The 18,594-nt window shown below is 40.7% G+C and overlaps 1 protein-coding gene across 3 annotated transcripts in view; it reads left to right on the forward strand.

The window, feature by feature from the left end:
- ETFA (electron transfer flavoprotein subunit alpha) overlaps positions 1–18,594 on the forward strand; it is a 32,438-nt gene that overhangs the window by 234 nt on the left and 13,610 nt on the right. Inside the window, exons 1-9 of one of the 3 annotated variants that reach the window (XM_057424168.1) lie at positions 3,463–3,590; positions 9,194–9,343; positions 11,043–11,124; positions 11,217–11,299; positions 12,719–12,818; positions 14,034–14,144; positions 15,267–15,368; positions 16,140–16,208; positions 17,232–17,314. In XM_057424168.1, coding sequence (XP_057280151.1) covers positions 3,552–3,590; positions 9,194–9,343; positions 11,043–11,124; positions 11,217–11,299; positions 12,719–12,818; positions 14,034–14,144; positions 15,267–15,368; positions 16,140–16,208; positions 17,232–17,314 — 819 coding nt within the window. In that variant the 5' untranslated portion in view covers positions 3,463–3,551. Of the gene's footprint in view, positions 1–3,462; positions 3,591–9,193; positions 9,344–11,042; positions 11,125–11,216; positions 11,300–12,718; positions 12,819–14,033; positions 14,145–15,266; positions 15,369–16,139; positions 16,209–17,231; positions 17,315–18,594 lie in introns of those variants that run through there. The other 2 variants (XM_057424169.1, XR_008974191.1) reach the window with 2 other exon arrangements.

The following is an 18,594-nucleotide window of genomic DNA, read 5'->3' on the forward strand; positions in this document are numbered from 1 at the left end:
GGAGCAGGACCATGGGGAGTGCTGTCCCATGCTGTGTGGAGGGTCCTAGATTTGTGACTGTGGAGATGGAGTGAGTGCAATTTCTTGGGGTGACTGAACCACTTGGATCATGTGAGCTTGCAGTGCTTGGGCATGAAGTATTTCATCTGCAGAGATCTCTCCTGCTGCTGCTTCCTGTGTGGGTTTTTGTCCTGTCCCTCCTTGCTGCTGCCCATGCAGTGCCAGGGTGTGGGTCAGAGAGCCCTGTGGAGCCATAAGCAGGTTGCAGTTGCTTTAATGTTATTGGATTTTGACAGATTAGGAGGTGAATCTTTTCATGTACTGGGGGAAGCTTCCCAAATGAAGGTCTTTTAATTTATCTGAGTCAGCTACCCCCAGTGTGATTGCAGGAGGAGCAAGCAAAGGATGACCCATGTCAGAGTGGGTCATCATAGCAGTAATAAAAAATTCCTGCCTGTCTCTAAATCCCTTAGTCATGAGGCTGTATTGGCTGGATTCAATATGTTTTAATTAGGAATTATGTATTTTAAGGGAAGGAAAATCTGATTCTGGTGGAGGCTTGATTACATATTTCACTTGGTTTTGTAGATAGACCAAAACAGGTACCTGCTCTTGTTTGCAACCACACTTTCAAAAGTTGGAGTAATTTATTATTGACCTTTATGTCTCCCCCTCCCCCAGTTGTGTGAAAAAATGTAATTCCCTTCCCAATGCAGAAATTGGGTCAGCAGATCCTAATGAAATAATCCTGGATAACAATGCACCATACAAGGATCTGCTTCCACTAATTAATGAGTAATTTTTCTTTCAAAATACAAAGGTACCCTCCTCTGCCTGAAGTGGACAGTGGCTCCACCTTCAGCAGCACCCATTTGTTGTAGGTTTTACCATTTTTCTTACTGTCATGCCCTAGGTGGGAAGGTCAAATAAGCAAAAAAAGCTTTTTGCCACAGTTCAGCTAGTATGGATCATGCTGATATAATCCCTACCTGATTACAATTATAAGCTCCTAAAACACTGGCCATAAGTGATAAAGACTTCCTTTGTGCTTGAGAGTGTAATCCGCATCAAGCCAGTTTCAATAAGGATTATGGGCATCTGAAGTGTTGCAGAGGCTTTGAACCAAAATTATAAACAGAAAACATAATAAAAAGCCTGTCATGTCTCCCAACTGGTGACACTACACCTTGAAATCTGACTAAAGGGTGGTGATGTGACTCTGCTCGTGAAAATACGATCTAGGCTATTAAGCCAGATGCATATTGACAGGATCTCTTTATTTCAAGCTATGATGCAATTAGGTCAACTTTGATAGTAGCTCACCTTCGTTTTGGTCTGAGGTGTTAAAAAAGCAAACTCAAATGAGAAGGGTTTGTTTGTTTTGGTGCTTTGGGGTTTTTAGGTGTATGTGTGTTATTTCTTTTTATTAAAGATTTCATCCCCATGAGATGGGCATGCTGGAAGCTGGGTTTTTGAGCTGAAAATAGGATTATGAAATTGCATGCCATGCTTCTAATGAGTAAAACACCTTAATTAAGAAGACATAATGGCCAAATTAAGTGTGCCCAGGATGATGATCTTTTGTATCCTTATTTTGCTGCTGTTGTTGTATTAACTAGGGTGCAGATAGGGATTTCTGCGCTGCATAAAGCTTCACATTTCTGAGGAGTTATGTTGCACCTTAACCACCTCTCAAACGGGCAGTAAATTATTTACCTTATTTATCCTCTCTTCAAACCTATGTCAGGGTGCTGTGATTTCAGCAAAATCATTCTTCCCCTTGTCTTTATGAAGTGTTTGTTTGTTTTCACCTGATCATTTGCTCAGTCCAGGAGATGCAGGGGCAACCCCAGATGCTCATTCTGTTTTCTTCATTTCTGGGGTGATGGCTGAAGGGTGGAGCCAGGCCTGGGCAGAAGTTAGAGCAGCCCTGGAGCTATGTTAACCCATATAATCAGGGGTTATAAAAGGCCCTGAAGGAGGTTTACTGCTCCCTTCAGCTCTTCCCTCCACAGCCATCCCTGAAGGCCTGGGGAGTTTTGGGAGCACTCTGGGGCCAGGAAGCTGGAATATGCAGCACTGCTGCTCTTCTTCCATTATAGAGGCATCTGAGACAAACTGCCCATTCAGATGCTGGTGTTGCTGGACCTGGTTAGCTTTTCTGTAAAGCAGTAGTACATTTTGGCATCTGGTGTGAAAGTCAAGTGGCACAATATATTTTAGAGGCAGTCCTGCGCCAAGGCTGTGGCAAAGCTGAGGAGCCTTTTTGATCAATTGGCCTTCTGCTTTTTCTGGGGCGTCTCAGAAAGGCAGAACAAATCACTGACATGCTGCAGATCACCACGTATGCTGGGAAGAGCAGTCCAATGGCCATAATTGTTCAGGATGGGCTGGGGCTTTATATTTTCTCTAAACCACTTCAGCCTGGGAAGGAAGAAACTGCATTTGTGGTTTGCTATCTAGTGATTTCCGGGAGGGCAAGTCAGCTGGCAATATCCACAAGCTGTGTGTGCTTGGGGCTCTTGGGCTGGCAGGCCAGCTATTCCAGCTCCTGCCAGCTTCTCCAGGACACCAGGTTTTCAGAGAGGTGCAGCACATACTTTAACAGTGAACTGGGCCTGAAAGGTTTTGCTTCATTATTATTTTTTTTTAAATCCTTTGCCACCTGGGAAAGATATCTGGAGGTATGGAAAACAGCGAGCCTCAGCCTCAGGGGGCACCTGGTGCTGTGGAAGGGGCAGGCACAAAATGTCTTGGCTTGGTTCTGAGAAATCAGAATAAATAGTAATAAAAAGGGTCTAGATATTATTCAGAATGAAGGAGCTATTGCCCAGTGCCAAGGGCAGGGGTGTGGGTGAGGCAATTGTGAATGAGCCTTAGCGAGGGGATGCTGCTCTGGTCTGGTGTTACCTGAGCAGGCTTCCATGCTGTCAGACTGCTTGGGAAGTGTCCAGCCTCTTTGCTCTTGCTGTGTGCCAATGGCACAGGGAAGGTAGCCCGGGGGACCCGGACACTGGCGGGCAGCCCTAGGCCTGGTCGTCCCCCGGGGTCGGGATGGCCTCCCCCGCTTCTGCTTGCCCTACAGCTGCAAATGAAGGGTTTCCTTGCTTTTTCTTCACGAGGCACGTTTTTATTGGCTCGCGCAGGTCCGCTCTGGAGCACAGGTGTTCGCGTTCCCAACTCCGCTTCCGGCTTTCTCCCTTTGAAAGGCTTTAACCCTGGGCGGAAGCACCGCGGGAACAGAGGCTAGTGCTGGGGGCCAGCCCGTTCTGGCGGGAGGCGCGCGTGCCGCACTGGTGCCCGTTGCCCTTCGAGGCGCTCGCGGGAGCGGCGCGGCTCGGCTCTGCCCTTCGGTATCTCCAGCCCCGGACAAGCCGGCGGCCGCGGTCACCGCCCTGGCGCTGGGCTCGGCGCTGCCCTCCCCGGCCGGTAGCCGCGGGTGCAAGGGGCGCTCTCCTAGCGCTGCCCATTAGCCCGCCGCTCCGGCCAATGAGGCGGCGGGGCGGGGCGCAGCTCTCGCGAGAGCAGCGCGGGGCCGGGACGGTGGAGCCATGTTGCGGGCGGTCGCGGCGCAGCCCTTGCGGCGGGCGGTGAGTGCGGGCGGGCGGCGCGCGCCCCCTCAGCACTGGGGCTCGGCGGCGGAAGCCGGGTGCGGGGTGCCGGGGGGCCAGGGTCTCCCCTCCCCTCCGCCCCGGCCGGGAGGGCCCGTGCCCAGTGGGGCAGAGGTGGGGTGGGGCGGGGCGCAGGGCCGAGCTCCGCCGTCGGCCCGCCCAGCAGCGGTGGGCGAGGAGGTGTCCGGGCAGCGGGCACCGGGGCTCCGCCGGGGCCGAGTTCCTCCGCTGGGGTCCGCGTCTCGCACAGCGCGGCCGTTAAAAGTTTCCGAGTGTATGCCGGGTGTGTAAGAACTTTGCAGGGCTTGCTGCAGGCAGGAGCTGAAGGTGGTTGTCTTGGACGCGGTTATGAGGAAGGTCTTAAAGTTCTCCTGGTGCTCTCGGCCGCCTTCTAACGGGACTAGCTGAAGAGATTTACCTTCCTTAGAGCTGGAAGAGGCTCTTGGAGTTTATTATTGCGAACTCTTACCGATGTTAGACACTTGCGGCTCAAGGAGAGGCTGGCTGGGGTTTTGAGAGGGTTAACACAGTGTTTCTCAGTCAGACGAACGCAGCTGTGCAGAACTGTAATTGCTTTAACTGTCACAGCCTGTGGATGAAGCTAATGCGAAACACTTGTTGCTTTTCCATATTGACCTTCATACTGCTCAGCTGGGAGGAGTAATGGGCTTTTGGAGGCCGTTTGCTGCTGGTGGCATGGTGGCCATGTTACCAAATTTAACAACTAGGTGAACTCAAGGTTAGTTGGAGTAGATGATTCATGAAATGCCCCTGAATATTTGGTCAGTCTTGTAGCATGCACCAGGAGGCACTCTCTCCACCAGAACGGTGTGCGTGTAGCCCTTCTAAAACAGCTAAAGTTTTGGAACAAACTTCTTCAGTTCCCTGAGGCTTTTGCAGGCATTACAGGAATGTGTTAATTGGTTTCAGGTATGAAGAATGTATGAAGAATGGCTTAAAAGGAGAGGCAAAGGTAGACAAGGACGTACATGATTTAGTTAATCTAACAATTATAAGTGTAACAAGGTCCAACTCTCAGTTGTTGTTAGGCTGTAGGCTTTGTAGAGCAAAGGTCTTCATGATCTCTGGTGCTCCTGGAACATACGGTACTGCTATGTAAATAATACTTCACTGGCAGTCACTGCACAATTCAGTTTCATGTCCTGGTAACATGAGGTCAGCTCCTTGTTTTTCAGCCATGTGCATCTAAACTCACAAATGTATAAAGCCAGTAAAACATAGCGTGTGTTGTCAGTGTGTGCGTAGCAGTGTGATCTGCAAAAGAAGCAGAGCTAACTCCAGCACTGCTAACACTCCTACAGTTCAAGAGTGAATATAGAGAAAAACAGGATGTGAGAGAACTGGAAAGTGTGAGCAACTAGGAAGGGTTGGAGTTGCAGAACTTAGAAGTGGGGGCTGAGAAGGAATACGAGACTACAAGTACAGAAAAGCTTGGTGCAGAGATGGGAATAAGCTGTCTAGTGAGGTCACTTTCAGTAGTGTTAACTGTATTTCAGAACAGCTTTCTTGCTTTGATTTTAATTAGTGGCTTGAACATTAATATGGCTTGAACGTAGCTGGAAAAGTTGATTCTGTAGTACAATTTTTTTATTGCTGCTTCAGTTCCTTTCTAATTTTAAGTATTGTGATTCTTTAAATCCTTTTTATTAGTGTTCTTTTCATTTTTTGCTGTTCATTACAGTTTTAGCTGCATTTCAGTACAGGTGCCTTTAGTGTTGTTTTTCTAGTTAGTGTTTTATGGAGGTAAAGAGCTGTCTCTTAGACTTCTTCTGTAGCCAGGTCTGTGTAAAGGCTGTAGAAGAAGTATAAGCTTTATTGCTAGAGCGTCCTCCTCTGAACTTCCCAAATATATTTTCTTAAATTTATTTTAGCTTTTGCAGCTACAAGACTGTCTATTAATAGAATTAGGCACTGCTTTATTGCATAGGAATGTAGCCATTATCTTCACTAATACCCCGATTCCTAGTTCCTGGAGTCAGTTCTTGGGAATTTTGCCCAGTGATAATGGGTCTCTCTGAGATGCATAATTCCTACCAAGCAGCACTCTGATTTTAATTTCTGTCCAGTTTGCTTTTACAGCTAAGAAAGTCAGCTCTAAAGATGCCTTTTGGGGTCCACCTGTTAGGTGCTTTTACGTTGTGAATTTCTGTTGTGGTTTAGTTGCTGTGGTTCCAGTGGCTCTTCTGATGAGGCTGGGAGGCAAACTTCGGCCTCCTATCAGGCCACTGATACCTGTCTGCTCACTAAGCAGCAAGTGAAGATTTGAAACACTTTTTCCAGATGTTAATACATGTGTTTTGTAGCATATAAGCAGTACATCCATTGTTAAGAAGTGCTGGGCCTGCTTCTGTGCTGTTCAAGTGACCTGTCTGTGTGCTGAAAGACCAACATCTGTTTGGTTTGCATTGGTATTGCTGTGAAGAGTAGATCACCTGTGGAGATTGAATGAGTACTTTGAATGTGTGGGTATATATGTGCATATGTACTGGGCATGTCTAGATTTCTAATGTTTTGCTGAAACAGTAGCAGAGTAGTCTCAGTTATTTTGTCTGAAGTCTAGAAATTCAGGTATTATGCCTAATTTTTTAACATTCTGCTTGGAAAACATTGCTGAATTCCTCAGGTGGGAAGCTAAAAGGTGCTTAGGGGAAACTTGATGACATATTCAGTGAATCCTCAGGTACTTTGCAAGTGGCTTAATTGATGCATACTGCACATTTAGGTGTTGATGTTTAGGCATCTGGAAGTCAGTGGCTGGGTTTGCTTTGCAGTAAATGCTGGGGGGAAATGAGAAGTGTTGGAAACTCCAGACCATTTTCCTTAATGAGTGTTCATTTTATTATGAACCGAGTCATTGTCTGGAGCTTCCCCCAGAGAGGAAATGTAGATGTTTCTGTTGTGGAGGCAACATAGGTGCCTAGCTTTGATTTATATCTAAACTTAAGTGAGATAAATCTCTAGTTCTACTGGTTGCTGGCAGATGTGTTTTTCATAATTACTGGTGTGCTTGAGAAGCCACTCAGTTGCCTGACTAAGTAGGATGTTTAATTGTAGTTGATGTCTTTGGATAGCCTGATTGGTTTTCACCAGGAGTCTTCTGTGGCGCAAGCACTGAGTGCTGTTCCCTTTCAATGTGTTGTTTTCAATAGTTTGGTTGTCAGCTGCTTAGGTTGTTTGCTGTTAGCTGGGTAAGTTTATACTCAACCTTCATATTTTATCTAGGCTTCAAACTAGACATCCTGCCCAAGCACAGGTGGAGAAATTGTCAGTGAAATAATGGGCTGTCCTTGTCAGCTGTGACCTGGACAAGTTACTTCATTAAGATAACTCCTTATTGTCTTCATTGGCTCATTGCAGAATCTTAGTTTTCAGGATCAGATGTGACTGGATAAATTATTCTCTGCTTTTACTGCACAAGGTTTATTTAGCAAACAAAAGTCAGTTTGGTTTTGCTTATTTAAAATCATTTGTCATGTGTTATTATATTAAAATTCAGACCCACATAGGAATCTTATTTGTTATCCAGGAATATTACCCAAGATCTAGAATGTAGCTTTTTTAATCTGGTCTTGCCTTTACATCCAGAAGTATCATGCAGGTAGGCATAAAGTGACTTTCTGGTTTGTGGTTCCCACAGTTATGTGGGATTATCAGTTTAGAAATCATGCCTAGTTAATGCTGTAATATCCAGCCTGCTCAAGCAACATACATTACTCTTTTTGGATTTAAAAAAAAAAACAAACCCCACAAAAAACCACCACCGCCAACAAAGCAAGAAAAACAACCACCACAAAAACCCACTGTTTTGGGGAGGTTTTGGTTTGGTTTTTTTTTTTTCCAGTTTATTCTAGAATTGCTTGACAGGATGATACAGAGCTCCTCTGGTGGTGCAGTACTTATTTAGGGAAAGGCTCATAATGCAGTCAGAATTAAGTGGGTGTTTAAAATGCATGTGGCTCCCTTTGGAAATTTGAAAACTTCAGAATCTTTCAGGAGTGTGGTTCACTTTGCCCTGCAGCACAACTGTAAATCATTGGAAAAGTGGGCTTTTTGCCATGAAAGCATGGATTTATTCTTCAAACGGTGACTAAAATCTCATAACTTTTATTGCAAATGTATGAAATGTAATCAAATGCAGTGCCTGATCTGTATTGGCAATAAATATTTTGTTACTGGCAATTGGCTTCAAACAGTCTCAGTATCTTTAATCATAACAAGTAACCTTAAGCATAAGAGATGTAATTCGGAGCACTTCTGTAAGATTCCTTGTTGTTTTAATCCAAACAACAAATTACAATCCTGATTCTGCAGAAACTTACCTTTGTATTTATACATTTACTCTGTATTAGCTTCAGTGTAGTATTTGGAATTTGTGTTCTCTGGGTGAAGCTTAGCATGTTGGTAGGCTTTGTGTGGTTAAGTCCACCTGTTAGCCTCTCAGATTGTCTGAAGCTTTTTTCCAGTTTAAGTGGTGGGTGAGTATTTGGCATGAAGGAAGATGGGGTCAGAATATATGTTTTAAAAAGTAGCGTTTGGTTGTGCAGTCTGTAGCATTCTGTTGCTGTTTGTGCCATGGCCATATTAATGAATACAGTGTTTCCATGTGTTACATTACACTGATCATAACTTGAGTGTTGACTTGGGCTTTGTGTAGGAGACACTGAGACTTGAAGGATAATAGTCCCATTCCCACCCCAAACCCTTTCCCTGTGTTAGTATTAGATTTGGAGGAATAATGCTTTTTCCAGGTTCACCCTGAAAGTTAGAGAGGAAAGTCTCAGAGCTTAGGATATTTTGGTTTGGTTTCATGGTAATTCTTTGTTTCACCCCCCACTTTTTTTTTTTCCTCTCATGTTTTGCTTTAGAAGTTAAAATCTGTGTGTGGATCATGAATTGGGGAAATTATTATTTAAGCACCATTAAATTATGGTGGTACACTAAGTGGCCAAGTGTCAAACCTTTTAAAGGAGAGCAGGAGAAAAAAATGCTTACTGACAGTGTATTATCAGGCTGTGAGCCCTTGCTGCTCATTTGCCATCCTGCCATTGCATGCAATTTGCCTTTTTAAATAACTTGGCTAAAAAGTGTCTTCTGTAGCTAGAGTTTGTCTAAAATGTACAGTAAAAAACCCAAACAACTCTTAAAAAATAAATCCAAACCCCCCAAATGCCCCCAACAAACCAGCCTAACCCAAGGAAACCCAACTGGTAAATATTGATTTGCTACCCTTGATTTCCTTCTCTCTTAGTCTTGCTGGTCTAATCTTCAGTTTTCAAGGTACTTAGTTAAGGTGATCAGCTGAGTTTGAGTGTAATTTATTAAAATGTTTTTCTTAATGTTCAGTGTTTTCCTGTGGAGCTTTTAATCTAAACACAGCATGTTACAGATTGACATAAAACAAGCTTATGCCTTTTCTTTTTTTTTTGCACCTTTTGTATTGTGCTTGCTTAATACATATTATTTAGATCCAGCCTCTTGTTTGACAGCAATGTTTTACAGTTTATATAACTGATAACTTACTGTGAAGCTAAGTATCAAACTTCTCTCTCCCTTTCTTAAAGGCATCGCTGGTCCAGAGGTTTCAGAGTACGTTAGTCATAGCAGAACACAACAATGAGACTCTCACACCCATTACACTAAATACCATCACTGCGGCAAAACTTCTTGGAGGTGAAGTTTCTTGTTTAGTAGCTGGTACCAGCTGTGACAAGGTAGGAAATGGTATTTTCATACAAAGTAATGAATGCCCTGAAACAATACTTGGCAGCATCTTGGTCAGCCTGAAAAATAATCTGTAGTGAAGAGGAACTGTGCCAGGAATTGCTAATCTGCCGGAAATGTCTGGCACTTGAACTGCATCTCTTATTAAGTGGAAATGTGGGTATAGATTTCATTTCACGAGGAGTACCAATAATTTCGATTTTTTTTTTTTTATAAGCTTATGCAAGCAAATTTTTATACGACTAAAGACAAATAACTTTTAAAACAATATTTCCCTGTGAAATTCAAAATACAAATTGTGCAGTGCGAAGAACTTGGAAAAAAGTTTTGTTCAGATAGAAACCAGCAGAAATGAAACAGCGCAGTGACAAACAGGGCTTCTGAGCATCTCAGTCTTACTAGTCAGCTGCTAGTTGCATAGTGCATTTGCAACCTAAAATTCTGAAATTAGTGCTTCTTGACTTTATAGCTCACAGCTATAAAGCTTCTTGTGTGTTAGCTGTTGTAATTTTTATGTGCAAAATGTAGACAGTGTAGTTAGTATGTTAGTGACACTTCTATTCAGCATGATGTATTCTTGTCTCAACAGCAGAAGTACAAATTTTGCCTAATATTTTTCACACTAGGCTATTTATGAATTGTTATTCTAAAAGTGGTATGTAGGATCTTATGCAGGAGGCATACTTAAGGCAGCTAGTTCACATAGGTGGAGAAACCTCAGTGGCTCTTTTAAACTGAGACCCAGGTGTTTGAGGTGGAGATCTGGAAAAAATAGTTATCTAGATCAAGAAAATAAAAAAATGAATTTTGCCTGAGGTGTCTGGTTTTGTGTTTCCCTATTCTTCAACACTTGCATAGTAGGAATATGATTGGGAATGTTTTGTTTGGCTTTTAATAGTAAGTATATGGTGTCTGTTTGGCAATGTATGTCATTCTGGGAAACAGTACTTTACAAACAGAGGTTCATTTTATTTGGGTTTTTTAAGTTTCTTTGTAAGACCTGTATTGATAAGGCAAAAGAGACAGTTACTCAGATTCTGGAGCATTTTTGCTTATTCTTGTTATTGGTTGAAGGTAAACGGATACTCGGCAAACTCGGTGTTAGTTCTGGGACAATGCTTGTGGTTTCTAGACAGTGCTATTAGTCCCTTTTATCATTTAAACTTCTGCAAATCTAAAGGAAAAAAAAATGCATAAATACAGAATTGAAAATATACATCACATTAGTAGGCAAAGGATTGCTCCTAAAATTTGGACAAAGTTTCTAACTTTGCTGTACATTTGTGTTTGCATTTTATATTTGCATGGTAGATACTGACCGATTTAAGAGAAAGTAGTTGATGATTATATTGGAATACTGAGCAGTAATCCTCAAGTGTTACCAGCTGTTGAAATAAGTGAGATCACTGTGTAATCCTTTGTACAGGACGGAAGCTGTCCTAGGTTTGATTTGCTTTGTAGTTTTCATGTTTATGAAATTAATTTTCATTATCCTGTAAGGCACTGTGCTGTGATCACAAGATCTGTATTTTGTTCCATCAGGTTTGTTTCGATTCTGAAATTAATGTACTTTTGTATTCCAGTTTTAACTCATCTGTAGGCTGTGAGCAATTGGTAGCAGGGACTCTTGTTGTTTGTTTGTAGTATCTGTTATAATACAAGCTAATGACAATTCATCTGTAATCATAGGTAGCACAAGAAGTCAGCAAAGTGCAGGGTGTTGCAAAAGTTCTGGTGGCTCAGCATGATGCATACAAGGGTTTTCTAGCAGGTGAGAGTGCTTCTTACCCATTGACAAAAGAAACTGTGTTTATATTTGCAATTGATAGTTGTAAATTTTGAGCAATATATTTTTATCCTCAGAGGAGCTGACTCCCTTGATTGTGGAAACTCATAAAAAATATAATTACACCCACATTTGTGCTGGAGCGTCTGCCTTTGGAAAGGTAAGTAGATCAAAGTACATCAAAACTTTCCTGTGGAAAAGGGACAGGCACTGTTGCATGTAAAAGTGTGAATCAGAGAGGTCAGCCACGGACAGCTCTGAGTTTGCAAAAACGTACTAGTTAGAAACACTGTCCGAGTTTTATTATGGGCTGACTTGAACAAAGGAAAAGTGTAGAAGTGTTCAGTGGTAACCAGCTAGTTCTGTGTACAAAAGGCAAAATGTACAACAACATAAATTAGCTGAAGTGATCTGAAAGCATTATGAAAATTGCACAGTATGTCGAGATGATAATTGTATAATTTTCATATTGAAAGTGTGCAGACCTGCAGGAAGTAATTTTTTTTGGAGTGGGGGGGAATTGTATCTATCCTGTAAGTCATGTACGTTGACATGTCTGTAAATATGCAAATAACAGACCCAAGTCCTAGCAAAGATGGCTTGTAATGAAAATAGGGTTTTTCAAGACTTGTTTTTGAAGTGTGTTTCTAAGTATGTGAAGACCCTCCTTACTAGCAGTCTGGACAGCTTTGTGGTGCAGCTAAACTGAAGTAAAAGGAAACTTCTGGGATCTTGCAGATGTAGGACCCATGATGCCGTCAGCCTTCTGTCTGACTACTTTCACTTCCAATCAGTATCAGTCTGTATGCTTGCATTTATTTTTTTTTTAAGGGAAATCTGTACATAAGTCTTAGAGGCTTTTATTTTTTTCTCTTTAGTTTTGATCTAAGTATCTTAGTAAAGGTTAACAGCTTTTGTTATAAAGCTCACGATCCTGTTTTTAAGTGCTTCATGTGAGCAATGATGTGGGGGCCCTTTGTGTTGTTAATCTGTTACACAGATTAGGAGGGGGACAAAAAGCAAGCAGTGCTCTTGCTGTTACTAATTTTTTCATGATTTATGTTGCTCTTTTTATTCTCTTTCCCAAGGTGCTAAGACATTTTCTAGAGTCTATTTCAGAACAGGCAAATAACATTTTAATATGAATTTTTGAAATAATATTTTTGGCTCTTAGGGGAAGAGTGTGGTGGTTTTTTCCTATTGTCTCTGGTAACTAGCTTCCAAAAAAATACCCTATTTTTTTTCCCTTGGAGTGCCAAGAGTTCAGCAATCCATCATTGTCAGTATTCTGAGCAAATTACATCTATATTCAGTTTTCAACTATTGGAGCAAATAAGCCTCCTAATTTAAGATACTGAATTAAGGGTTTACTTACGGTAAGTCTCATAAAATGTCTAATGTTATTGCAGTAATGGGTTTTTATTTGGCTGCTAAAGCCATGTGAGTAGCCCTACAAAAACCTTAGTTGTTTGTGCCTTTGTACGTACAGACAGCATTATGTGAAGTTAAAATTGGGACAGCAGGTATTGTACAGACCACGTGTGTTTCCCTTTGCTGACTTTTCATCTTTAACTTCTAGAATCTTATTCCCAGAGTGGCTGGCAAACTTGATGTTGCCCCTGTTTCTGACATTATTGAAATTAAGTCACCAGATACCTTTGTGAGAACTATCTATGCAGGTGGGTAATCACAAAGGCATGTGGTATTTGTGCAATAGAAGACCCAATACTAACAACTTCTCTACATAATCCTGTTGTTAGAACATTGGAATATGAAAGGAATTTTTGCTTTACAGTCTAATTGCTGTGGCTCATAAAAATGAAATCTGGGGATGGACATGATGTTCCATGGGTGAGAAAGCAAGTAATCCCGACGATTTTGGTACTGTCAGTTAGGAGCCAGGTCTATCACTTCACTTGATAGAATTTGGTAATCTCCTTTATACATCCTGCATTTATTTGTTAGTGTACTTCTGATCAGATTGTGTAAAACATAAGACATTAAATTCATTGTCCAGCTTTATTTAATATGACTAGCATTAGTTCTGATTTAAGGTGCCACAGGGTTATTTTTCCTAATTAGAAAGACATTAAACTAATTATTTATAGTATTAAATTGACTTAATTTACAATTCTTTTTTTCAGTCTTGGTTCTCTGATGCTTGTCTGAGACTGTGTTTTAATTTTGGTATGAGCTCACTAGCTTGCTTTTCTTAATTTTGCTGTACAAGATGGTATCGCATACCAGTGTGATACTACATTTTGAGTTGCATTACCAGAATGTGATATTTGTGTTGCTCTTTTAAGTTGCTTCCCAGTAATTCACGGTTTTGAGATGACTTTGTTTATGAATAGCTGGTGTTGCAGCATTTTTGTCTTTTAGTGTTCCGTACAGCCTCCAATGTGAAGTAAATACCATGTCTTACATATTATTGAGAGAAACATAATCTCACAGGTAGTAGGGGCAGGCCTTATTGTCTTCTCATGAATTCGTGTGGCAGGATAAAAAATGTACTATGAATTATAGGTGCTCTTTATGTTAAAGGATGACACTTGTTTGTGTTTTTTTTTTCTTTTCCCCTTTCTGAAATTTAAAAGCTCATCCATAAGAGATGACCTGAATGCCATGTATCCTTTAAAAGCAGGATTTGTTATCATACTTTAGAAGCATGGAGCTAAAAAGTAAATGAAAATGTTTATAATTGATGTTTATTAAGTGCCTAACTTTCAAGTTTTAGTTATCTAAAGCTGCAGTTTTGGGAAGTAACTTTCTGACTGTTACCTCTTCTTGTAGAACTGCTGATGTGTCTCTAATACTAATTTTATTTCTTTTTTAAAAGCCTGGTATGTCTGATATCTTGTTGAAGGATATAATGTGACCCTTTGTTTTCTTAGGAAATATTCTTTGCACTTTGCAATGTGATGAAGCAATTAAAATATTCACTGTGCGGGGAACTTCTTTTGAGGCTGCACCAGCAAGTGGTGGTAGTGCCAGTTTAGAAAAGTGTGAGTATTTGTTCTGGTATTCTGTTGCTTCATGTGATAAGAGTTTTTGCTCACGGCATAGTGATGTTTTGTAGAAGTATTTGTTAAAGCAAACTGTCATAATTGTAGCTTTATGATTTTAATATGGTTACTTTACACTTTTCATTGAAATGAAATGATATGTGGTGAAGTCTCCTTCACTCACTGTTTAAACCTCTGACACTGCAGTCTTGCAGCTTAGTTACAGCTGTTTCAATAGCCAGATTGGTTTTCAAAGCAAGATTGAGCAAAAAAAAAAAAAAGTGGCTGACTAGCCATAGGTTTTGTTTAATTGCTCATATTTCAATCAAGATAGGTCACTGCAATGTCTAGCTAAGTTAGTAGCAGTTTACATTGCTTTGAGAACACCCAGTTGTTGTTTTAGATCAGTTTTAATTTAACCAGGTTAAATTATTATTTTAATAAAGCCAGTGTAGCTTTGATGATGGAGAAGTCCAGTCACAGAATCGCAGAATACTTGAGGTTGGAAGAGTCTTCACGACCATTTAGTCCAAACCCCCTGGAGCAGGTTGCCCAGGATTGTGTTCAGTCAGGCTTTGAGTAACTCTACAGCTGGACACTCTGGGCAACCTGTTCCAGTGTTTGACTGCCTCTGCTGTTTTCTTTTCTGTGGGCCTTTTTATGACTGTGCTGTAAATCCAGCAGAGACAATCAGTAGTAATGTGCTGCATGTGTGTGGGCTCCAGTCCTCAGATTTTTGTGGGTGGCTTAGTACCTGCTCCCAAACTATCCTGTATTTCCTAAGTCTGTGGATATAAGGAAACAAATGCTACTTGATACTTAAGATTAGCATAGTGTGTTACTCAATTGGCTTGTTTGCCTGTCTTAATAAGAATCAGATTTATTATGCTGGGTTGATATCAATGTAGTATAAAACAGACCTTTAATTTTAGTGCAGTTTATACTATAGGTTACTTAACTAACAAAACAAGCTTGTAACTCGGGGACAGAGCAATTACTGGTAGTAGGTTGAATTGGTTATGGAGTGAACTCTGCATGAAGTTTAAGATCAGATTTAAAATGTTGAAATTACACATTTGATCTCTTTTCTTGCGGGTGTTTTTATTCATCTGCTGAACACAGTAACCCCTCCACCGCCAGTTGGTCTGTCTGAATGGATTGAGCAGGAGTTGACAAAAAGCGACCGACCAGAGCTTACTAGTGCAAAAGTGGTTGTGTCTGGTGGTAAGTAGATAATATGAAAACTGTGCTGTGTTGCATTTAAATAATGGTACATCTTGATTAAATAATCTGTGGCAGAACACCATAATGTCATATGTTAATAAAGATATAAATATTTATGATGTAGTTCTTGCACGGGGCCAGTGGGAACACACCCAACATGTATGTTTTGTGAAAAGGCAAAGCATGAGTTTAACATATGCTTGTAGGCTTTTTAAGAACATTGGCATATTTGGTGAGTCCCTTTAAAATTATAGCAATATGAAGTGGTTTTAGTTCCAAGTCTGTCATGTTTAAAATTGTTATTGATTGTTAGAGACAGTCCAAACGTTATTGTGTAATGACTCTAATGATTATAAAATCATTATGCTTGTATTCTGCTCTGCAGGTATAAAGGGATGGACTGTGATTTTTATTGTATGCCTAGGGCTAAAAAAATTATTCTTCAGTTATCCCACTACAGAGGTTTGTACCAGCAGAGGGAGCACAAATTAGGAAAAAAAAAAAATCGTGTTCCTCTGATTTCAGAGAATGGTCTTGATGGTGCTGCATGCAGGAAGTAAGCCAGACAGTGCTGTTGTGTTATACATATGAAATAATATTAATCCCAAAGACAAAAGCTAATTCTCCAAATATTCAGTACTATTTAGTAATGTATTGAAAACTACCCTATGCAAGTGTGTATTTGTGCCTTTGCAAATACTTATGGAGAAAGTTTGTGTAGACAATAAAAAATCTTAAAGCATATTATGTTCTTTTTTCTTAACTTTTAAGGGAGAGGCTTGAAGAGTGGTGAGAACTTCAAGTTGTTATATGATCTTGCAGATCAATTGCATGCTGCAGGTAAACTTGTTTTTCTCCTTTTTTTTTTAACCCTGGTTATGTTTGAAAAGGTCACATGAAAACTAGTGTTCATATTAAGGTCTTTTATTTTCATGTCTCAAAAAAAAAAATTTAAAATCCCATTAGTTTAGAGTCATAGGTAAAGTTTTTTCTTGTCCTGGTGGCCAGCTGTGTATTTAAATGCTTGTGCATGAAGCGGAATACTAAACTGTAATATACCCTGTCCTTTGCAAATTCAACAAGTGAAGTTGTGTAAATTAAAAAATGGTCTTGGCTCACTTTGAAGAGCTGATTTTTTTTTTTTTTAATACATCCTTGCATACTGCTCCTTTATAGAATGCCTTTTGCAGCTCTTGTGCTTTGACTGGCTCTGGTTTTGCTATGCTGTTGTATCAACAGGAGAAAACTGACCTTGTACGGTGTTTCAGCAAAATATTTTAAGTAAAGGTTGGGAGAGGTGGAGGAGGTGCTTGCATTAACACTTGAACTACATTAGTTTTAGATTTCACATGTAAAAATTTGTAGCTCTACATGAATAGCTTTGGAAACTGGTGGCTTCACTAACTTGGTGTCTGTGTGGTGTTTTCAAGTTTCCTTTGATATTTCTCTTTACTGTGTCTGACTTCTGAGCTCTTGCAGCAATGTAAGATGGCACATGTGTTCTATTCAAACTGGGGGAACATTATGGGAAGGCATTTGTGGGAAAATCCTCTTCTGACAAAGCAACAAGAGAAAATAATGGAAATACGCCAGACTGAAATCCTTGGGTTTAAATATATGGCCCTTTAGTACTGGGAGTAAGGATTTCCTGTTGCTTATGAAGTGCATTAGCACTTAGTATTTGGAAGTTTCAGCCAGTGGTATAGAGAGGGATTACTATAAGAGCTTTTAAGAGGGAAGTTTCTGAATGCATGCCCTTTGAGTGTGGGACTCTTCAGTAAAATACATGTGCTTTTATGGTGATAGAAATTTGGCTCGCTAATATTTTAAAAGAAAACATTGGAAATATTTTCTTTCAACTAGTTGGAGCTTCCCGTGCAGCTGTTGATGCTGGCTTTGTTCCTAATGACTTGCAAGTCGGACAGACGGGCAAAATAGTAGCACCAGTAAGTATAGAAATCTCTTTCGTGAAAGAGCTGGGATGTTTTCTAGCATGCATCTTCCTTCAAAGCAAATGCTTAAAAATGAGCCAAGTCTTAATACTGAGCCTAGCAGGACAATCTTAGTGTGCCCGTTGTGATACTGTCACTTGATGGTGCCTTTGCAAAACTACAGCAGCAAGCTGTGATGTCAATCTCTACCGTGGGTCAGTTGCTGGATTCTTTCATAGTTGCCTGTGCTGAGCTGTTTTAACTTTTTCACACCTCTCACTGATATGCTAAAATGTGTCCTTAGCAATATAAACTTGAAACTGTATTGATATGTGGCTTGATCTCTGGGGAGTGTGGTTTTGTTTCATTTACAGGTGATGATTTATTGTTTAAAGTTTGGTAACTATAGCTGGGTTATTGCAGTACATTCTAAGCAAAACTTTTCATAAGAAGTGAAAGTGCAAGAAACTTGAGAGAAATAATCTACAGGTTGGCTGCTGTGAAATATAAAGAAGGGCATATTCTCGTAAGCAGTTTACTGTTGGGAAATAACCTGCTGCTTATCTTTCCTGCTACACATCCTGATATCACAGGGGACTAATTCCTATCCCTGCATTGTTTGGCTCTAGGGTGGGCTTTTCTGTCATGTACAAGTCTGAGACTGCCTTCATTGTTCTTGTGACCTGGGTCCACAGATAAAGCACGCTTGAGCATTTGTATGTAGGAAGGAACAAATATAGTGCATCTCAGTGTGGGGTAGAATGTGTGCTAGCCCATACTGAGATGCAGTGATCATAGATGTGAGTAGAATTGTGGCTAAGAACATGGGCAGGTGTGTCAATCTGTCAGATGTACGCTTTGAGCTACATAATTGAATAAACATTTAGCCTTTCAGTTCTCTTTGAAAGTATATGGCAACAGAAGACACCACGGAGCAACTTCTTACTTGTTAATGGTTTAATGAGAGCAGAAATGCAGAGTGAGCTGGAACTTAGTAGAGAAACTTGTCATATTTCAACTGCTGCATTTGCTAAATCCCAGTAATATAAATAGTGCTAAAAAGCTGTACATGTCCAAGGTCTTGATAGGATCTGAAATGTTTTGCCATTGTACTATTAAGAGCTGCTGCATATTCAGGAACTTGAAACCATGACTTATTTTTCCAGTAATACATCTAATAGAGCTAAGCAGTACTTGAAAATATCAGACGGGAGCCTGCCATTTCTGGAGTCTTGTCAGTTCTGCTTGCTGGGTTGTCTTGACCAAGATGCTTTGTGCTTCTGAGTGTTTCTGTC

Source organism: Pezoporus wallicus, unplaced genomic scaffold, assembly GCF_028554395.1.
Source record: "Pezoporus wallicus isolate ANWC-B61680 ecotype Strahan unplaced genomic scaffold, APGP_CSIRO_Pwel_v1 contig_9449, whole genome shotgun sequence".
In the NCBI taxonomy this organism is placed as follows: domain Eukaryota; kingdom Metazoa; phylum Chordata; class Aves; order Psittaciformes; family Psittacidae; genus Pezoporus; species Pezoporus wallicus.